The sequence below is a fragment of the Notolepis coatsorum genome (assembly GCF_963971535.1).
Source record: "Notolepis coatsorum genome assembly, chromosome: 18".
NCBI lineage: Eukaryota > Metazoa > Chordata > Actinopteri > Aulopiformes > Paralepididae > Notolepis > Notolepis coatsorum.
Window position 1 is genome coordinate 70,114,257 of NC_140182.1, and position 18,034 is coordinate 70,132,290.

The following is an 18,034-nucleotide window of genomic DNA, read 5'->3' on the forward strand; positions in this document are numbered from 1 at the left end:
AAAAAAAGTTATATTTACAAGCAGAAAACTGTCTGCGGGTTCCTCTCCTTTCCTCCTGAGTGTTTTTTTCCACTCAGACGCACCTGTTCCCCAAGCCTTGTGTTCAAGTGTGCAGAAGGGTTTTTCACACGGTTTAAACTCCAATTAAATTTAACAGGGGTGGTGGAATTTAACAAATCCACGTACGTGGAATGAAACTGTAGGCTGCATGGAACGGCCGGGGTGTTGCAACACCGTTTGAAGCCAGAAAGCGAACTGAAAACCTACTGTTTCACTGTTGTTTAAAAATTTAAACGCCCCCAATCTCGTTACTATTCCAAAGTAGTATCTTCCAGGCTTAGGTTTGCCTCGGATTTACCACGTTTAGCTTTGATTTACGACGAAGTGAAACAAGAATATTTCCTAAGAAAAATTATTAGATTCATGCTACGTGTGTTTTGTAAACGAATTGCGAGCTCTGCAAAAGTAAATAGATCCCCCTCCCGAAAACTGTGGATTACAAGCAAAAGCACTAAAGCCAACCGGATACACTGTAGACATCAACACCTTTATTTATAATTATACTAATGTAATATATCCCAGCGGCACTGGCCACACCGATGTATGGCTGGTGTTGATTGTAAGGTGTGTTCTCACTCAGTGTGTGTGTGTGTGTGTAGTGTCCTTACGTGTTGATTGTAAGGTGTGTGTGTAAGTGTCCTTACGTGGGTTTAAAGCCTCTATGTCTCTCTTCACCTTAGAGAGACACACCTTTATTTATAATCACATGAATGTGATATATCCAAGCAGCACTGAGTACACCGATGTACGGCTGTGTGTTTATTGTAAGTGTTTAGTGTAAGTTATTGTGTGTTCTCAGTGTGTGTGTGTGTGTTTAGTCAGTGTCCTCACGTGGGGATAAAGCCTCTATCCCGCTGCTGAGTAAACACACATATCTCTACAAGGTAATGGGATCCATCTCATGTTTATGATTGATAAACCCTGCCCCGGTCTTCCGCGGGAATGTCATCACGCGACCGATTTCAGGGGCTCACACTCATCGCGCAGCCAATGCACACACGTTCCGTGGCGGTATTACTAGTGAGGACATCGCATTGACTTAGATTCGTTCATTCACCCTGTTACCAAAACCCTTACCCCCTCTCCACCCAAACCAAAACCCTAACTATAAACACCCCATGCCTAAACGTAACCATATACCAAACTTACCGTATATATATATATTTGTATTCTTACCGTATATATCTATTATCAGTCTGTGCATACCTGCACATAATCCTTTTACATATCCATAGATACTATATCTATAATCTGTACATACAAATACAAATATACAAATCCCTTACCTACTCTTACTAGTTATGCTGCTGGCCAGTATGACTTACTACCATAATGTCTTTATATCTGTATCGCTGTACATATTAATATTACAACTCTGTACATACATCTGATCACCTGTACATTGTATATTACTATTGTTACATTTTCACTCTGGTTGGATGCCAAACCTCTTTTCGTTGTACTGTACTTGTGCTGTATAATGACAATACATTTTAATCTAATGTAATTTACTCTAATCTAACCTTCAACACTCACCCTAAAATTTGGGTTTTAGAGCATTTTCCCTCAAGACGACCAGCTAAAAATGTGCTCATGTAGCATAAAAGCCCTGCCTGAAGGTAAACCAGTATCTCCCTTGGCTAAAGGGAAGGTTCTTCTGTCTGACATCTCCGCCTGGATGACGACCAACCACCTCAAACTTAACCTTAACAGAATTGCTTCACCTGCCGGCCATGCAACTGTGACCGCGTCCCCGACCGACAAGAACCTTGGTGTTGTCCTCGACGACGAGTTGAACTTCTCCACTCACATCACAGCGACAACCAGAACCTGCAGATTCCTCCTGAGCAACGTCAGAAGGATCCGCCCTTTCCTGACAAAATAAGCCACCCAACTCCTCGTCCAATCAACAGTCATCTCCCGCCTCGCCTACTGCAACGCACTGCTTGCTGGCCTTCCGACCACTGCCACCAAGCCTCTTCAACTCATTCAGAACTAGGGTTGGGCACCGAGAACCGGTTCTAATAGGAACCGGTTCAAACCCTAACTAACTTTACTGTCATGCACTTATCCTAATACGTCCTAATATACTAACCTACACTGTAGCACTCAACACTTTGATGAACATTGTTACTCAGATGATAGAGTTGTACCCTTCCTGCTGTCTTGTTGTACAAAACTTGTAAGTCACTTTGGATAAAAGCGTTCAGCTAAATGACTAAATGTAAATGTTCCCATTTTGGCTGACCAGTAGACGATTGGGTTCCCAAGTGGGAGACCTGGGTCAAATCCAGGTGCATTCCACTTACAACACAGAGTGTCCTAACAAGAAATGGCAGGGCTGTCAAGAGACAGCCTTTGCAAATAGCTGTACACACATTCATGACATGCCCAGCATTTTGACCCGGAGAGCCAAAACCAAAACAACCCCTAACAATTCCGGGCGAGTGATCTCAAGGACCAACGATCGCCGCCCGGTTAAATGCTCACACGAACACACCGTACGGGAAATAATTGGTGGACTAATGACTTCAACCTCGAGATTTGACTGACATTTGAATTTCAGATTAAGCTCCATCCCATAGGGTGGCACGGTGGTGTAGTGGTTAAGACTGTCGCTTCACAGCAAGAAGTTCCTGCGTTCGATTCTTGCTTGGGGACCAGGTTGCCAGGTTGCCAGATACTAGGGATGTAACGGTACACAAAACCACGGTTCGGTACGTACCTCGATTTTGAAGTCACGGTTCAGTACGGGTTTTCGGTACAGTGGGGGAAAGTTTGGCTTTCCATGTTCCACTCAGGGGTGATGTAGTGTGCAGTAACTAATTGTACGTGTAGGGCTGTCAACGAATATTCTATATTGAAATTAATAATCAACTTGTAAAAATGTATTTTTTTTTATGTACCGGTATGTATTGTGAAGAAAACAGCCCCTGGTTGGCGTGGGCCTGAATGCACTGCATGACGGATAGGAGACACGCGACGTCATTGAGCTGAACAACGTGCAAGTTTAATGAACAACAACCGCGACTATCGGTCACAAAGACAGTGATTTGCACGAGCATCTCAAGCCCCGGTTGAAAATACTTCGGATTTTGATTAACTTGTGGAACCCCGAGACAGTTTTATGCAAGCTATGTAAACTACAGCTGGCATACCTTCTTTTTTATGCTAACACTATTTTGGGAGTTCTAGCGTCAAGAATGTAAGTAGCCTACTTTGTTTTAGCACTTTATTGTAAATCATCCCTCAGGGTAAACGTTATTGAATAGAGAAAAAAGCGTCATGCAGGTCCCGTTTCATATCATTCCTTTGATCTCAGAGAGACAGCCCCTTCTCAACGCACTGAGAGAGGGTGTGTGTGTGTGTGTGTGTGTGTGTGTGTGTGTGTGTGTGTGTGTGTGTGTGTGTGTGTGTGTGTGTGTGTGTGTGTGTGTGTGTGTGTGTGTGTGTGTGTGTGTGTGTGTGAGTGTGTGTGTGTGTGTGTGTGCGTGCTTGTGTGTGTGTGTTCGCAACACTATGAGGCTATGCTAAATTACAGGTAATCTCTCAGTGTTGTGTGTGGGTTGAACGAACACCCGGCCCTTTGCGCAAATTATATTTTGGGAAGGGGTGAGCTTGGAGTTTTGAATAAAATTCTGCATGCAAAAAAAATATTCTGCACGTGCGTTCGTTAGTGGTTAACGTACCGTTGCAATCGTTCGGTACACAGCCGTACTGAACCAAAGATCCAGTACTGAAACGGTTCAGTACGGATACGTGTACCGTTACACCCCTACCAGGTACCCAGGTGGGGTATCTCCCGGGCCTTTCTTTGTGGAGTTTGGATGTTCTCCCCCGTGCTCGCAAGGATTTCCCCTCCAGAAAAAGAGATAAACCCAATGGAAAAACATGCAAAACAGATCGCTAACGCTGACGGACAGGAGCACTTGGATTGGTCCCCGGGTCACCCCCCCCCCCCCCCCCCCCCCCATGTCTGCTCCCGGCTGCCCTTGGGGGGAAGGACGGCGGGATGGGTCAAGCGCAGAGACAAATTTTATCGGCGACCCAAAAAGAAATGCATGTGTGTCGCCCATCGCATGTGTGTGTCGCTGCATGACTACGTTGCAATGTGTGCAATGAATAAAGACTTCTTCAAAGTCCAGTTTAATCTTTAATCTTTAAAAGAGGACAGAGATGTTTATCGGTTGCCACTGTGAGAGAGCACTCTGGGAATGGACATAAGTGTGTCATTTCCCAGTCATCCAGCTGTAAGGGCCAGGAGGGTTGTTAGAGGGAGGAAGTCCATTCCTGATTCGGCACCGTAATGTGATGGGAGTGGAGCACTAAAGCCAGACCTTATTGCATTTAAGAACCCATGAGTTCCTGTCCATCAAAATGCATCACCACCCCATCGCCTGTCGGTTTATAATATATGCCGGGCATTCGCATGTTATTCCAGGAAGTCCGAAGGTCCGAGTTTAGTGGATTGTGAGAAGTTTTTTTCATCTGAGAAATGTTGCACCGATTCACATTTTCACAAAGACAAATTTTCAAAACACGAGGGCCACTAATGCTCAACAAGTTCATTTACATTAACATTTAGCTGACGCTTTTATCCAAATCCACTTACAGGTTCTGTACAACAAGTCAGCAGGAAGGGAAGGGTACAACTCTGGCAGCTGAGGGTCAGTAAGATTGTTTGTCAAACAGTGTTGAACTTGAGTGCTACAGTCTTGAGTGTATAGTAGACTAGTATAGACGTAATAGCATAGGTAGTGATATAGGCAAGGTATATTACTTAGTAGAAAAGTGCATAATAGTAAAAGGTTAGTAGATTTCTTTGATTGATTGAATTCTATACGAATTACGTGATTTTTATTTTTATTGTGACTGAAAGGAGGCAATGGTGGCGCCAATCAAAGGGCATAACATCACAACTTGGGTATCAGAATGGGGGGGATTACGCAATTGGTTGCGTGTGTGTGTGAGCCCACCTCTTTCATATCCCATGAACTGTTTGTCATAGAGACTTATGGGAGGTGTCATTTACCTTAATGTTTTAAATGTTTATTCCACCTAAATAGTTTTAAAGGTGTATTCCACCCAATAGTGTAATAGTGTATATATAGTACATAGGCTTTTGAGTTTTAAATTAACGTAACATATTCGTTGTATTCGTTCGGTACACAGCGCATACCGAACTGAAGGTCCCGTACTGAAACGGTTCGGTACGAATACGTGTACCGTTACACCCCTAGTACTCAGTGTGTATAGTACATAGTAGTACTCAAGTGTATATAGTACATATTAGTACTAAGTGTGTATACATAGTAGTTTTCAGTGTGTATAGTTTTTATAGTACATAGTAGTACTTTCTTTCTTTGTTCTATGTTTGACCCACTCCCTACACTTAATTTGATTGATTTCTATTATTATAAAATCACAATATTCCAGTGTTTATAGTATTGCAATACACACCATTTATCTTCTTCCCAATACACGGCCCTAGCAGTGAGGCCCCACACCTGCCTCCTCAACTGGCCCTATAATCCCTCCCATACTGGAAGTCATCTGACCAGTGACCTGGTGGGCCACTTCCCCTCAGTGAACCTCACTTCAAACATGCTGGCTCAAATATCACACCCCAAACAGTAACACTACACCCCCCAGCCTGGCAACCCGCCCCCATACACACTCACGCACACGGAGACACGCATGTGCGTGCACAAACACACACACACACACACACACTGAGACTTAGGAACACATGCGTACACACTCACACAAACACTCTTCACTGGCAGAGTGGGGGTGGAGGTGGGAGTAACATACATGCACATACCCAACATCTTTTACCATGATTTATTGTCATATTTTAAGCGCTTGTGCTTTCAGTGCGCTCTCACATTCCTACGATACTTGCACCTTGTGGTTTTGTATTACTCTTTGACAGTCGAGCTGCAATAAGACATTTCTTCAGCCAGGTCTTCTTTGTTAGAACAATCACTAACTATCAAGTGATAGAATGAATGGATAAAACACAGGATGTTATTTATCTTGTACATCTATTATCTTGTGCATCTATTATTAAGAACCCCCCAACCCCCCCCCCCCACCACACACACACACACACACACACACACACACACACACACACACACACACACACACACACACACACACACACACAGTTCCTATATCTTGAATGGACTGCATTTATATTGTATCCAAAGCACTATACAACTTATGCCTCACATTTAGATCAACTTTAAAATAGCAGCCCACCGGCGTGAGAATGAAGGTATCATATGAAAATATGTAGAATCCATTGATGTACATATTAATACTACAACTCTGTACATGAATCTGATTAGCACTATTACTCAGTAGTACTCATTTATATATTTAATACCCAGTTTAATCACATGTATATTATATGTAAATGTGCTGTATAATGACATTGACAATACATTTGAATCTAATCTAATGTGCCTGCAATGGGGATATATATATGGATATGTTATATTCAAAGGTTAGCCCAAAAAAACGAACCTTCTTACTGTCATGCACTCTTCCTAATATACACTGTATAGCACTCAAGTCTTAACATGTTGATGAACATTGTTACTCAGCTGATAGAGTTGTACCCTTCCTACTGACTTGTCGTACAAAACTTGTAAGTCACTTTGGATAAAAGCGTCAGCTAAATGACCCAATGTAAATGTGAATGTAAATGTTTTGGCAGGCTAGATTGAAGCTAACTCCATGATTACTTAGGCTAAAAACAAAACAGAATAATCACAAAGATCTGATAAACAAGAGAAAAGTTGTCATTCAAGTTCAAGTCTATAAATGAATGAATGTATGTATCATTTAATTTTGTTGTGTTTTGAGGAGTTGTTTATTATACACATAAGACTGTGTCTATTTAAAATGTACATTCAGTTTGTTTAACGTCTAGTGCCTGCTGGGAGCTCAATGCCCTTTTAAATGTATAGTTCAAAATGCTTTATGAGTGATTATATTATTAATATAATATATGCTCATTTAAAGACAGCCATGTGTTAGGGTTTGTGTTACATGCAACATGAACATGGAAACGTGGAAACAACACATTAACTATATTAAAGGACATTTTCAAAGTCAGTATAAATCTATGGATATACGTATTAAGGCCTTGTATATAATTTACTGTTCACTTATACTTCCTTACATATACTGTGTGGAAGTATGGGGGTTGACATTTAACAACACTGTAAATCCAATAGTCTTACTGCAAAAGCGGGCCATTTGTAGTATTAATGAGGCTGATTATTATGACCACACAAATCCACTATTTATAAAGTCCCATGTTGTGAAATGTTATGATTTGGTTTATTATGATATAATGCAAATGATGTACAGAGGCTAGAGCTAAAACAAAGTTACTCCCGGACTGTGTGCAATGTTTTTTTTCAATACAGAAGAGCAAATATGATTTGAGAGACTTTTGATAAATGAAAAAAGATAAGAAAGGGATTAAAGGGAGATGTATTTCTACTGTTGGGGTTAACTTGTGGAACAATGTTGATATCAATTAAATTAAATTAAATTAATTTGCTTTGGTTTTCAAAGAAATGGTTTGTATGGCTATTTTAATTTTGTTCTTTTTTTGTTTTTGTTTTGGAGGCTTAATTTGATAAGAATATAGGACAGGCATATATATAAGCATTATGATTCAGCCTGTACCTTTTCAGTCACTGCTAAAACCAAAGGCCGTTGACAGTCTGGAATGATTGTGCATATTGTATTGTGTGTGATGATAACTAAATAAAACTACTACTTACTGTACATTTTGACAAAAACTTTCACAATTAATGCAATGAACATCAATCTCACCCTCTTTCCTTGACCCTCCAATCACAACTGTTGCTTCCCTCGGACAAACAAAGTTGCAAAGTTAAGCCAACATGCTCATCGGGAGCAGTTACTGTAGGGGTTCAGTGTCTTGCTCAAGGACACTTCCAACATAGGAGGAGCCGGGATCGAACCGGGAACCTTCAGATTACCAGACGACGGATCTACCACCTGAGCCACTGACAACCCTGTATCTTATCAGGTTTATATCATTCATGAACACCTGTGCTTTCTGGCATCTGTTTCTCTATGAAAAACATAGTTTTGTGTTGTTGTTGTTGTTGTTGTTGTTGTTGTTGTTGTTGTTTTTTACACACAGGATGCAAAACGGTTCCTCCTCCATCTCTGGAAACACTCAACTTCAGTGATCATTATTCTTTGTCATAAAATCGACGAGTCCTCTATTCAAGATGCATCCGCATTCAGCCCTTGATTAACAGCTTTTCAATTGATACAACGAGTGCCATCCATTAGAAGAGCTAACATTTGCAATCATCTCACAAATTGTACAATGCTCCGCAGGCTATTAAGCCGGCAGCCCGTGATGATATATGTGCGGCTGGCCGGACACTGTGTATGAGCAGTGATGGGGCCACTTGAACTAAAGTGTTTAATTAAGCATCATTGTAAACCTCAGCTGGCAGGCTGGAGCAGCCATAGGACACAGTATGAACTAGCCCAGTGACACACTTACATCCTCACATAGGGGCACGTCACCGACTCTAGGCTAGCACGGCGAGTCGTACCACAGTATGAAGAGATGAGCGTGTGTGCACACACACACAAATATACACACACCATAGTTCTAGAAACACGGACTACATTCCCTCACTGGGGTGGGTGAGACACGGTACGCTGGCATCGCTGCCCCCTTAGCAAGCCCAGGGGATGGGGGATGGGCAGAGTACATAGAGAGAGAGAGAGAGAGAGAGAGAGAGAGAGAGAGAGAGAGAGAGAGAGAGAGAGAGAGAGAGAGAGAGAGAGAGAGAGAGAGAGAGAGAGAGAGAGAGAGAGAGAGAAATGCAGTCAAGAGTGGGGGGATAGTCTGGGAAGCTGCAGTCACATCTGAGTCACATCTGAGTAAGAGGAGCACTGTACCGTAACTCTTTACCACTCAGCCTAAAGGTGGGAGGGGTCGCCTGTCAACCGCTCTCAACCCTCCCCCGCGTAACCACGCTATACACCGCTGCCATTTAGGTTCCCAGGGCCGGTGTGTATCCTTTCATAAATAACTTAAAAGGAAAGGAATCCACCCTTAAAACAGAATGTACATTGTGGCGAGCTGGGAAATTGGAGCGTGGAAACGTGACTTTGTCCTGTCGTAACACTTATTTTTTTGTCTGTATGTTGACAATGAATTGGTGGCCCTATGTTGTGGGCTCATGATTTTCGTTTGGAGACGTTACGTCCAAGTGACTTCCATTCAGATGTAACGCTCTTGCAGCTCTGAATGGGAAAATGAACCCGTATCCAGGCGAGAGCGCTGTCATAGGGGCGCGTTCATACGTTCGATCAGACGCTCGGGAAATAAAGAGCATTAAAATTCCACTGGAACGCAACACGAGGCACCAGAGACATTTAAGGACGGCTCATGTAACAGAGGTGACCGGGGGAAGCTGAAATATAAATAATATAAATGAAAAATATAAATACAATTGTCAGTTTAAGCTCCTATTCCCTCCTGCAATCGTGTAAATAAAAAAGCGGTGGCAGGTTATGGTCTGATTGTTGCACAGCTGGCATGCTAGCAAGTTTAGCCACTGTTTGGATTGAGGGTTGAATTCAGCCTAACTCTGACGATAGAGAAGTTCAAACCGAGGATGGACTTTTTTATGGTTATGGTCTGACAAACACTTATTCTCACTGTCGCAGTGTTGCACAGCTAGCATGCTAGCAAGTTTAGCCAGGTAGCTTGAAACCATTAACTATACGCCCCAAGAGGGTGACGCTCTGAATAAACAAACTGTCGAATTTATAAACTGTTCGGTTTGTGTCGGAGTGCGCTCACATTTGCAACGCAGTGTCCATAGTGTCTTATATTGCATTATATTGTTTACACTGTTTATTTTTCTCATATTTTTATATTCACATTGTATTCTATTGCCTATATTTATGTCTTTCTACTGTTACCCAGCCCATACCTGTACCTCCCCTCCCCCCCTCCCCCATGCTGCTATGACACCTGAATTGACTGAAGATGTACTCGTGTGACCCTTGCACCGATGGGACAATATGTCCTGTTTATGACATTCAGAGGGTGGTCAGCTAAGGATTGTATACCTGCATACAATCCTTCTATATACCTACTTTTACACCTGCATATAACACACATAACTCTGTACAATAGCATGTACAATAATGCTGTATATACCATATATGTAACGTATGGTACCGCAAAGCGCAGTCACGATGGACTTCAGATGTGGTGAAGTGACTGGGGTGAGTACTATGGGTTAAACTCACTCTCACCCTTAAAAGACACATAGACACGTTACAAAGCAGTGATTTCACTTCTTGGCAATAGAAGGTCTTTTGGCAATAGAAGGTTGTCCTAACATGACAAATAAATAAGAATACATGTTCTGTCAGGAGTAAATAAAAAGCTATTTCTATTTAAGTTTTGAATTGTCTGGATTGAACTCCGACGATAGAGAAGTTCAAACCGGGGATAGACTTTCCCCAGTCCTGTCCCCGGAGTCCGATTCTCACTGCGCTGAAGGTCAGAATTTTCGGGTTCTGTCGCCATTTACATGTGAGAAACACGGGTCGCTTATCCAGGGTCCAACAAGAGCCCCATTAGAGGTTGAATCCTTCTTTGCTCTGTCTTTTAATAATCTGTCCGTGCCAATAAAATGTAATTAAGCTCCCTTTAAAGTTGCACCACAGTCACATTTCCATGCCACAGGGAGGGGGGGAGAGAGAGAGAGAGAGAGAGAGAGAGAGAGAGAGAGAGAGAGAGAGAGAGAGAGAGAGAGAGAGAGAGAGAGATACGATGTTTAGAAATAGAATATGCAAAAATATTCACTAGGGAAACAGACATGGTTATGTTGATCAGGAGAGAGAGAGAGAGAGAGAGTTTGTGGACTGGACCGTTTTATTGGCTTTTGCTGTTCCCATGGCCTGTCTGTGGACGGGGCTCCGTCAGTAAATAGGCTCCGTCCCCCCCTTACTGAAGCCTGGCCTTTACCAACAAGCAGCTGACATGCTGCATTTGAAGTACTCCTTTTGGCCATAACTCATACTTAGACGCTATTGACCCAGTGACTGGGGAGATACTGCGAGGGAAGGTTGTGTGGGTTTTGAAAATAGAGTGCATGGATCGAGATCAACCTGAAGGTTAAACTGCCCCTCGATGTTGTTGTTGTTGTTGTTGTTGTTGTGCTGCGTTCTTTTTTGTTCACCGGCATCGAGACACATGACAACACGGGCTGCTGGGTGAGTCAGTCGGTATATAGAGGGTTTGCGAAAATGGCGTTTGAAGACTGCTTCTGGTCCCCCCCCCCCCCCCCCTCTCTCTCTTTCTCCTTTCTTACTCCAATTGAATTTGGGTCCAGATCACACGCCTAGCGGAACGTAGAGTCAACGTTATTCTAAGAGAATGTCAGCCCCTCTGAGTGCCTTCAAGAATGCACCGATTGTGACATTAGATTAGATTTAGATTAGATTACATTCAAATTTATTTGTCTAGTACAGCACAAGTACAGTACGATTGGAAACATTGAGGAACTCTTGGTCCAACACGTCAGCTCCAGGTCCCTCAGATCAAATGACCAACTGTGTCTGAGGGTCCCGCGGGCCAAACTTGTGACAAAGGGTTTCCGGGCCTTTGCAGTGATGGCGCCGACACTGTGGAATAAGCTCCCCCTCAAGATCAAGTCTGCCAACACCGTACAGACATTCAAGGCCTTGCTTAAAACCCACCTTTACGCTCTGGATGATCACTAGTTACTTTGTTGTGTTGTGTGTCTGAGGTGTTCTTATGTTCTCTGTCTGTCCGTCTGCCTGGTTCCCTGTTTCTTTGTCCTGTCCATTTATTCGTATTCTTTTTTCCTGCTGGGCTGCGCCCCGGACCGATGTAGAAATTGGCTGGGGGGGGCATTATAAATGCTAATATCATATCATATCATATCATGTCTGCCATCCAGCCAGAGTGCAAATGTAACAGTAAAGTGCAATAGTAATATACAATGTACAGGTGATTAAACTGGGTATAAAATATATAAATGTGTACTACTGTAGTGCTAATCAATGTACAGGTATAAAAACACTATGGTAGTAAGTCGTACTGGCTAGCAGCGTAACTAGTAACTAGTCTTCTTAATCCTCCACTCACAACTGTTGCTTCCCTCCCACAAAGCTTGTCAGAGGGAAGCAACAGTTGTGATTGGAGGATCAAGAAAGGGGGGTGGGGCTTGTGGTAGGTCAATTGGGGCCAACCCCCAGGGTAAGGATGCACCAGTACCATGTTTTTCACTGCTGCTGATGCTGATTCTGAGTCATCATTTTTAATTACCAGCCGATACCAAGTGTCAAACCTATGCGTCACTTGACTTCTGAACAACATATAGACATATTTGACTATTATCTTGGGGTCACTGGACATAATAGATGATTGAGATGCCGTACATTTTATTCTCCATTAGATCTACTGTAACATGCTTTAATGTTAAGAGCAGAACATATAGTTGTTAACTTGTTTTGCTTTGGTTTCTGACATGTCACGCACACACACACTTTTAGTATCAAATTCTTGTCTTGGTGAAATTATCTCGTATCAATATCCTGCTTTAACATGTTATCAGCTACATGACACCAGTATCTGTATTAATGCTTCTTTTAGTCTTTGCAACTCTTTGTTAGAGGAAATCTGACATTATATAGTATATATATAAAAAAAAAAAAAAAAAAAAACATAGAAACCCTCCCTCCTTCCCCCCCCTAGTAGCGTTAAAGGGTCCGTCTCTGACTCAGCAGGGGGCAGAGAAATGCAATACCCCCACATGATTCACACTATGGGACTGTGGTCAGACCGCTGGTCAATAGCCCTGAATTAAGTTCCTTCTTCTATTAGAATGCTAATAGAGGTCAGCCTCGCGTCTCCCTCCCCATGTCATATTATCTGCAGCGTCTCCTCAGACAGCGGACAGGGAGGACTGGCACTACAATAACAACACGGATAGCTGAGACAGGAACGCTCACACAAATCACCAAGCAATACGCGATAACCTTTGGGGTTCAAGGTAGGAGGCTGTACTGAGTCTGATATACCCTGGTTTGACTGACTCCCTAAGAGCTATTGCTGTTGCACTTTACTGTTACATTTGCACTCGATGCTACACTTATTTTTGTTGTACTACTGTACTTGTGCTGTATGATGACAATGCATTTGAATCTAATCTAAGAGGAGGGAAAACACTGAGGATAAAGTGAAATTTCAAATGCTGCCTGTGATCATCATGTATAGATTAGATTAGATTCAAATGTATTGTCGTTATGCAGCACAAGTACAGTACAATGAAAATAAGTTCGCCATCTGACCAGAGTGCAAATGTAACAGTAAAGTGCAATAGTAAGATACAATGTACAGGTGATTAAACTGGGTATAAAATATATAAATGAGTACTACTGAGTATAGTGCTAATCAGATGCATACAGAGGTGTAGTATTAATAATATGTACAGTGATACAGGTATAAAGACACCATGGTAGTAAGTCATACTGGCCAGCAGCTTAAGCAGTTCACTTTCTTTAACACACAGTTTTTCCCCACTTGTAGATGAACTCATTCCCCGCCAACAATGTTTATATACGTGTTTGGCCGACAACCGTTGAACGCCAACCACGTATATATACGTTATTTGGTCCATTTTACGATTCGATTTTAATATTCTATTCAATGTCACGGACCTGGATGTTGCCGTTAAAAGGCATACTGGGACCCTGAGGGTGCAGTACCGGCCAGATCCTCCCAGGTGGCAGTATCGAGAGTGCACTAAACCCTGTTCCAGACCGTGTGTTACGTTCAAACCGCTCCGGGCGCAGTTTTTTAGTACAGGGAAGCCTAGAGGTTCACTCGTCACATTGAAAAGTGTCCGGGACACGCGATGCATGTGTTGTGCCGGATTATGTCGTGGACCAGATGGACATCAGATGGACCAGATGGCGATCAAACAATTGGAATATTCTTTTTGGAATACTAGGGATGCCCCGATCGATCGGCCACCGATCGTTATCGGCCGATAATCAGTATAAATATGCGATCGGTGATCGGTGATAATGCTTTATTTTCGCCGATCGTCAAATCCGATCGGAAAAACATGATCCAATTCTGAGCGGAGATCTCACTCGCTGAGTTCTGTCTCAGACACACGGAGAGAGCAGCGGCGTCTGCTCCTCCTCCTCCAGCCCCTCCCGCACCTGTGTACTGTAAACACTAGTATAGTCTAGTCTAGTGGGACACTGGGACCTCCGTGAGCTAACGTTAGCTACCGTTACAAAATGACCCAGTCAACTATTCACTTTTAGTTTAATACATGAGGCATTGTTAACGGTATCTAGCCGGCTAGCTACTGATAGCTCCTGATATCAACAAATGCTCCAGCAAGTCTAGTAGTGCATGATAGCTCACGTTATCTCACGTTAGCTTACGTTAGCTCACTGTTCAAAACGAAACGTCCCATTAAACTAAATAGTTCACTGAGGCGTTGTCTTAACGTTATATAGCCGGCTAGCAGTAGCTACAGATAGCTCCTGATATCAATGTCTTATAACACTGATTCGATGTGTATTCGAGCTGTGGGCATGTTGAATGTGATCAATAGGGTCCAGCTGCAGCTCCGGAGAATCCTGGCCGTAGCTGGAGGCTACTCGAGTACACACAGACAGTGGAGCTGTTTGCAGATAGCGAGCATTTTGACTTGTTGCGTGGTGGCGATGTCTCGCAGATAATACAACTACAAGTATGATTATATAATATATATATTTTATTTAAAAACAAATTATATAATTTTTTTTTTTTTTTATCAAAAACGATCGATATCGGATCGGTATCGGCCGATATGGCTCAAGACGATCGGTGATCGGTATCGGTGGCAAAAAACGTGATCGGGGCATCCCTATGGAATACCCCCGACCAAAGGTAAGGACCATCTGACATCAATTTCAGCTTGATCCAACAATGTTTTCATTTCGATCCAGCTGATCAGTGTGTGTGGGGTTCACAACGAATGCCGTTACTGGCAATCAAAGCATCAGAAACGACCCCCCCACCCCCCTTTCATGCATTCATGATGAAACATAATACCTATTATATACATTTGATTTGGAAATAGTAGCATGTGCAGGGATGAAACGCCAATGTTTTTAGTAGAATTCACGTTGCGCCCTGTAACTCAGTCTCCCAGGAATTAGTCCGGATCACTCCGAAACTATACTTATATTCACCACGGGATAACGCGCGAACGTATTCATGAAAAAAATTATTCTTTTTTGCATCTTGGACAGAAGATAGTTACTGTCAAATGACCATAGTATTGTATCCATAGCTATACTATAGAATATAGATATAGCTCTACAAAAAAAGGTGACGCGTGGCCTAGAACAGGATAAGGATAATGGCAGTAAATTAGTTAACATCAACAAACTAGACAAACATTAACCATATAAGAATATAACTTAATTATATTATTATAAACATGAAAATGTGTTCTTTTTGTTATACTCGTTAAATATGATAACTATTCTTCGTTACCAATAAGGCTTTACCGAACAATCCACACGATGACAGTTTGTTTTGGCCCAATGTTTTGTTTTTTTTCCGGGAAAGGAGACGCTTCAGAGTCCATGCTGGAGCCTGTTGCTCCGAACACATGGTGTACAGTCTTACAGATCCAGCTAAGCAGCTTAACACATCATCAATGAGCTGTTACTGCATCATTCCAATGGTTACATATCATGACCACTGAAAAAAAAGGAGAAGTGCAGTCCAAGCCCTCATCCGCCACCCGTCACCCCTCACCCGTCACCCCCCACTTCAGAGAGTTGTTCTGTTTTAGCATTTGCATTTGTACTTAGCCTAGCACATAACCGGCCCACACACGGTTATAAATGACACAAGTCACATGAAACGTGTTTTACATTCAGGAAATAATAGTACCCTTGTTTGTACCATTGGCGCTCTCCAATTATCCACTGAAATGGGTTAAATGTATAGGCTAAGAACACATTTTCACAGCAGGGTTAATGAACATGAAAGTATCCAGCTCAAAATGTCTATTTATATTTTGAAGATCTCCTATATCCCATGGGGTCTCCATACAAAAATACTAGGCTATATTCAGTCAATTTCATTTAATTGAATGCTCATTTGTAGATTAAGCTATTGTTTTGATATCGTACTCGTGTTTATTTACATACGGATATTGCGAGTATTCTATAGAAAGTGTCTAATAGGCTCACATGTTTCGAGATGTAACTTATAGAATAAATATAGAATAAAAAAGGACACATTTTGTCATCAGGGCGGCGCTTTTATGTTGGTGCGCAGCATGGAACCGTGCAACGCCACACTACATACCAAATGCAAAATGGCCACATGGTCGTAGTAACCTTCATCAGTGGTCCATGGGATCACGCTTTCTGCTGTGTGATGAACGCTGTCTATGTGGGTTTAGACATTATAGTTTCACCATTGCCTGTGAGATATTATAACCATTATAACCTATTTATAACCACTTATATAACCTACTTTACAACACAATTCAACCTTGGATAATAACTGGTATTGTAGCATTTATTTCCACCAAGGAAGATCCTATACCCCTGTAGGGCACAGTTTATTTACTGCGCCCTAAATGACAACTTGACGCCACATAATTTCACAGAGAATTTGCACAACAATAAGTTTGAGGAACAATTGTTGTTACACTTAACGAATTGCTATTATTGAGATGACGAGGCTATGTTGCCTATTCGAGAGGAAAACCAGGCTATTTGGTTTAGGGAAAATATAACTAACAATATACAACCTATATACCGATATATATTTATTTTAAAAAAAAACATCACAATAATACTTACTTTCTCCATATGTAGAGCATATGCAGATTGTGGAGACAGACAGCATCAAAGCCCAAAACAAGGTCGGGTTTATACCCCTCTCCGTCTCAGACCTCATTCCTGATCCTGTGAATTATTCACCTCTCCGTAAGAAAAGTCAATTACTTCACCAAACTGCGAGAGAGTGGTGAATGGAGAGATTATGCACACAATCTCCCAAAAAGTTTAAAAAAAAACAAATATATATATATAGCCTATATATTTCAAAAAAAGAACGAAAACGCGTGGTCTCAGCCAAATCTCCGGTATCCTACAAATCCGTGGTTTCTCGTAAAAATTGCGAGATGGCTCCTTTGGTGAAAAAAAAAACAAACAATAAAAAAATTCAAATAAAAATAAAATCGACTAAAACAGTTTGTTATTTTTGCCAAACAAACAAAAATAATGTGACGTCGGCCGACTGGACGCACAAGCGACTCGATAAGTGATGGTAATCTCCATCCTCAGTCTCCATCTCTTGGAACACCAGGACGCGCAATAATAAGGCCTGGTAATAACAATGATGTGTATTATAGCAGACCGCTGTTATTATTCCAACTCGCAATAATAATATCCGTTTGAGTGACTGTACCGGGAGGAGGGGGGGTAAGGATACTGGTATGAAAAGGCGTCCAGGTCCACAGGGTGGTGGCTGTGTGGGGGTTGGAAAAATGAATGAAAACCTTTTAGTCTACTCCATTCAGCTCGATCCGAAGAATCCGAAGGGGTAGAAATCGTCTCACCAAAAAAAATCTCACCCTGTTTTCACCCCCTTTCCCTCGTCGGTCGGTCGGGGTTGCAGTTGCAAAAAAACAGACTTGTGCCACGCAAGAGAAAAGGTCTCCAGACTCCAGCTATAGATGGCTTCGCTTTAAAGGGTGGAGTGAGAACACTTTATATGTCCTGTGAGCCGTTAGAGTTGTTGATTTGCCTTTTTTTAGTATATTTTCACCCAGAAAACTCGTGTAACACGTAGGCTATAGCTCCAGCAGAAATCCTA

General features: G+C 42.1%; 1 protein-coding gene across 1 annotated transcript in view; it reads right to left on the reverse strand.

Annotated features, from left to right (window-relative positions):
- The window catches only part of LOC311245383 (insulin-like growth factor 1 receptor), a gene marked incomplete at its 3' end in the record, with an annotated part of 52,207 nt that extends 34,972 nt beyond the window's left edge, over positions 1-17,235 (reverse strand). Inside the window, exon 1 of the mRNA XM_084335225.1 lies at positions 17,017-17,235. Within this exon, the coding sequence (XP_084191351.1) occupies positions 17,017-17,113 (97 nt within the window). The 5' untranslated portion in view covers positions 17,114-17,235. The remainder of the gene's footprint in view (positions 1-17,016) is intronic.
- Between the last annotated feature and the right edge of the window lie 799 nt (positions 17,236-18,034).